Genomic DNA, 4,118 nt, shown 5'->3' with positions numbered 1-4,118 from the left:
TAGGTGTGGGGCTTTAAGTCAGGGTCAGGGAACTGTCTCTGAGCTTTTTTTTTTTTTGGTTTAGAGTGGCACTGTTACCATTTGAGCCATGCAGTTCCACTGTTGGATTTTTGGTTGTTTATTGGACATAAGTGCATGATGGAGTTTCTTGCCTGAGGTGACTTTGAAACATAATTTTGTGATATCAGAGTCCTGAGTAGCCAAGATCACAGGTATAACACTACCGTATTGGTATGTGGGTGTTGTAATAGATTAATGTTATTTTGAATGTTAACTCTTTCCCAGTTGTGATTTAGTTAATGAAAATACTTCTTTGCTTACGCAATGTACTTGTGTAATATAGTAAAGTTCTATATATGTGGGTGTATGTTTGTGAGGTCTTCATTGTGTAGTGTTACTCAGCTGTTGTGTGTTTTTCTGTCTGTGTCCATCTTTGTCTCCGTGTCTGTCTGTTTTTTTTCTCTGTCTAGGGTCATCTTGGGGAGAGAAGTCATGAGTTATGTGAAGTCAGTCCCTTGGGCATAGAGTATGGTGGTTGTTTTGTTTTGTTGTAATTTGGGTATGAGAAGTTCCTGGTAGGGCAGTTTCAGGATGGTGAGACTAGGGTTAGTGTGGGATGAAGGGTGAAGTGTGTGTGTTGCAGTGTGAAGGTGTTAGCTGTGGGCTAGGATGTCAGGACCTCTGTAAGTCCAGTACATGTTTGATTTGGTGAGAAATGCTTCCTTTCGTGTGGGTGATGTCTTGGTGTCTGTGAAGCATTAGGATATTGATGGTTTTTGTGTAGGAATCCTGGAAATTTCATAGCATGAGCAGTAGAGATGTATGCCAAGGTAAATAAAGCCGGTTGGCTTTTGAGGGCAGTGAAGTCTTTCATCAGTGAACAGCAGATCGCAATGTAAATGACAAGGTAGGGCGGCTCACGGCAACCTGGAAGGGTGCATTTGTCATGGTGTGGCTGTATCTATTCGTAGGTAGGCTGTGGAGTTCCGCAGCCCTGGAAGGAAGCTAATTAGGACTTTCCGTGTTTTCACAAATAGGTGGAGTTCTTGTAGGGCTGGGGCTGCAGCAGCTGCAGGCTTGCGGAGTCGCAGGGCGTGCGGTTCCCCTTCCCGTGCTTATGTTGCCAGGATCCAGCGCCTGCATGGATGCGACTGGGAGGGCAGGGATGGGGACGAACTAGGCACTTCCCATCACCCCCAAGGGTGGCTTGTACAGACCTGGGTGGGTTAGGAGCGGGGCGAGGGCGGGGCTGCGCGGGCGTGGGCGGAGCTCCTCCGCCGCCTCCTGGCTCGCTGCCTGCGGGGTGGTGACCAGCGCAGCCGCGCCTCGTCCCCTCCGCCTCTGCCACCTCTGCTTCGCCCGCCTGCGCCGCCGCCGCTGTCTTCCCACAGGCCTTGATCTCCCACTGCCAGCACCGCCGGCTTCTGTGTCGTGGTCCTCGGCTGCGCTCCTGCGAGATGACACTGAAGTCCAGTGAGGGCGACGGTGGGGGCAGCATGCGCACAGCGCTCTCCGACCTTTACCTAGAGCACTTACTGCAGAAACGCAACCGGCCGGAGGTGAGCGGGCCCCTGCTCCCCGGGGTGTGGGGCTGCCACTCGGCTGCAGGCCTCGTCTCCTGCCGCTATGTTCCCCCCATCCAAGGCCCTGTTCCTGGAGTGATCTCACCCGGGAGGGCCTCGTGCGGGGTCGTGCTCCCTGGGTGGAGGCCTCCGCAGCCAGCCGGGTGGGGACTCAGACAGTGCTCTTTCCCCTTGTGGCTGAGATCTGACTTGGACAAATACGAGTCCTAATCCAAATCCCGATCGATCCCCCCCCTCCGTTGCCTTTATAGGGAGCTAACTAGGAGTGCCTCTGATCACCAGAGACCAAGCCTTAGGTCAACCAAAAGTTCCTCCTACAAGGAGAGATTGTAAGGAACACAGCCCACACAACATACTTACTGCTTCTCCTACTACATGCGTTCAGGTGATCAGATCACAAAATAACTGTGACTCTAAAGATTTCACTTGGTCCACAACCCCCCCCCCCATATACGTATGTCCCCTTGACATATGATGCCAAAGGGGCATTTACTCTTATGTATATTTACTAAGGCAGCACCAATCCAAAGAGTTTTACACATAATTTGGCATTGAAATGCCACTGATGCATGCCACGTAAATACATCCTAATTTCTACCCCCCCATCCCTGAAGGCTGCTTCTCCACTCCCAAACTCACTACTTTACACAATAGAAGCACCCTCCCTGCTACCCCAACTCTACTCTATTCCGGCAAAAAAACACACTTTAAGGACATAGTTTACTTTACAGCAAAACTAGGGTACTGGTACGATTCATTCTTTATACCTGATTATACATGAAATAGCAAAATCAACCAGAAAAGGCCTCCTGAGGAATGTATTTTCTGAGAAAACACATTTTACTTATTTTGTTTGATATATATATATATATATATTTCTTTATATGAAACAAGACAAAGAAAAAAAAGAAAACCATACAAGAAAGCTCCATGTTACAAACTTGTATTCTGCTTCCCTAATTCAGGGGCTTTATTTCCTCTTCTTCTGTCACTTCCCCTCCCCCAGCCATTTTCGTAAATATGGTTATTTAATCTTCGTTTTCCATATTCCACACCCAGACACCATTTTAAGCAACACTGAAAGATTAGAACACTTCACTGCTCAGAGCAAAATTTCTGCATCAACAAAATGTCAGCTTATTTTGCCTTCCTCATTGGCAATGTCTCAAGACAACTTTATCACAACTACTGGAGCATTACTTTTCCCAGCAAAGAAGTAATACACCCCAAATGTCACTAATGCTAACAAAAGTACACATTCTTCATCTTCTCATTCAGTGTCTTCTGTACGAAGAACAAACAGGAAAGGAACATTACTTCTGTGGTAAAACTCTAATCTACTTAACAACTCTTCCTACCCACTACATCATTTTATCTACAAGGTATAGTAAGTCTTTCTAGGTAAAAAAATAAAGGTGCTGTAGCTCAAAGTGATAGAACACTAGTCTAGAGCAAAACAATTCAAGAACAGCACCGAGGCTCTGGGTTCAAGTCCCACTACTAACTAACTAAATAAATGAACAAACATCTAGGAAGTGAAAGTCAGAGAAAGAACATTACTAACAGCACAGTCTACTCTACAGAACTCATTAAGTCCTGTGGTGCATTAGAAAATCACACTTGATCTTCTACTATCCACTCCTCAAATGAAACAACCACTTCTCAACAAAAGTTCTTCACTGAGCAAAATAATAAATAGTGAGGACCAAATTTACTCATCATACACCTCACACACCTACGCACGCTTGGCTTCCTGACACAGTACATTTGTTGCACTGACCAGGAATCTTTTCTAAAGTGCTGCTTGTCCACTCTCTGTGCACAATACGCTCTGTGGGGGAAAAAAAAAACTAAAAAAAAACCCAACAGGACGAGGGATGGCAGTCAAGTTGTACAGTGTATGTCTAGCAAGTACATGACCTTGACTTCAAACCCCTACTCAATAGAAAGAGAAATAAATGACAGACACAGAAACAGAGTGCACTTCTTCAGAGCACTCTAAACCTCCTTTGGAGGAAACATCTGCAGCTGGGTTCAAAGGGCAGAGACAGTTGCTGAAAGGAAGTTTGAATCAGCAACACACAAACAAACTTGGTGGGGGTGGGGAGGAGGAAGGGGTTGAATACCACAACTGGATTTAGCAATCTCACCCAAACTAATTGGCTTAAGAGCAAGTAATCATGAACTAGTGAACACAGCAATGAGTAAACATCTCTCCAGCCTGCTATTAGGCTCTTTGCCAAGTGTTTCCACATGACAATGACAGAAGACCCTGCATGCAGGGACTTGGGGAGGAGAGAGTGCTCAAAGGAATTGGGAATTTGAAGTGTTCAAAATGACAACAGCTGGGGAAACAGGCCTAAGAGCCAGAATTTGCTGGCAGATACTGTCTTAACATCATACACTAGATTAGCTAACGCTCTAAATCCATCCGTGAACACATCTCTCTGCCAAAGGCCAAGTATGTAAAGATGTTTTTCCACTGTGCTTTATCTATGCTATGCACTCTGTCCACATGTCTCTTTCTACTTGAAG

The 4,118-nt window shown here is 46.0% G+C and overlaps 1 protein-coding gene across 2 annotated transcripts in view; it reads left to right on the top strand.

Moving 5' to 3' along the window:
* The first annotated feature begins 1,308 nt into the window (after positions 1–1,308).
* Mpp1 (MAGUK p55 scaffold protein 1) overlaps positions 1,309–4,118 on the top strand; it is a 24,207-nt gene continuing 21,397 nt past the window's right edge. For both annotated transcript variants that reach the window (XM_090325800.1, XM_090325799.1), the window contains exon 1: positions 1,309–1,559. In XM_090325800.1, the coding sequence (XP_090181926.1) occupies positions 1,458–1,559 (102 nt within the window). In that variant the 5' untranslated portion in view covers positions 1,309–1,457. The remainder of the gene's footprint in view (positions 1,560–4,118) is intronic.

This window comes from Megascapheus bottae, chromosome X (assembly GCF_031878675.1).
Source record: "Megascapheus bottae isolate mThoBot1 chromosome X, mThoBot2.hap1, whole genome shotgun sequence".
NCBI classification, from domain to species: domain Eukaryota; kingdom Metazoa; phylum Chordata; class Mammalia; order Rodentia; family Geomyidae; genus Megascapheus; species Megascapheus bottae.
The sequence above is the reverse complement of the archived record's forward strand: the minus strand, read 5'-3'. Positions and strand labels throughout refer to the sequence as shown.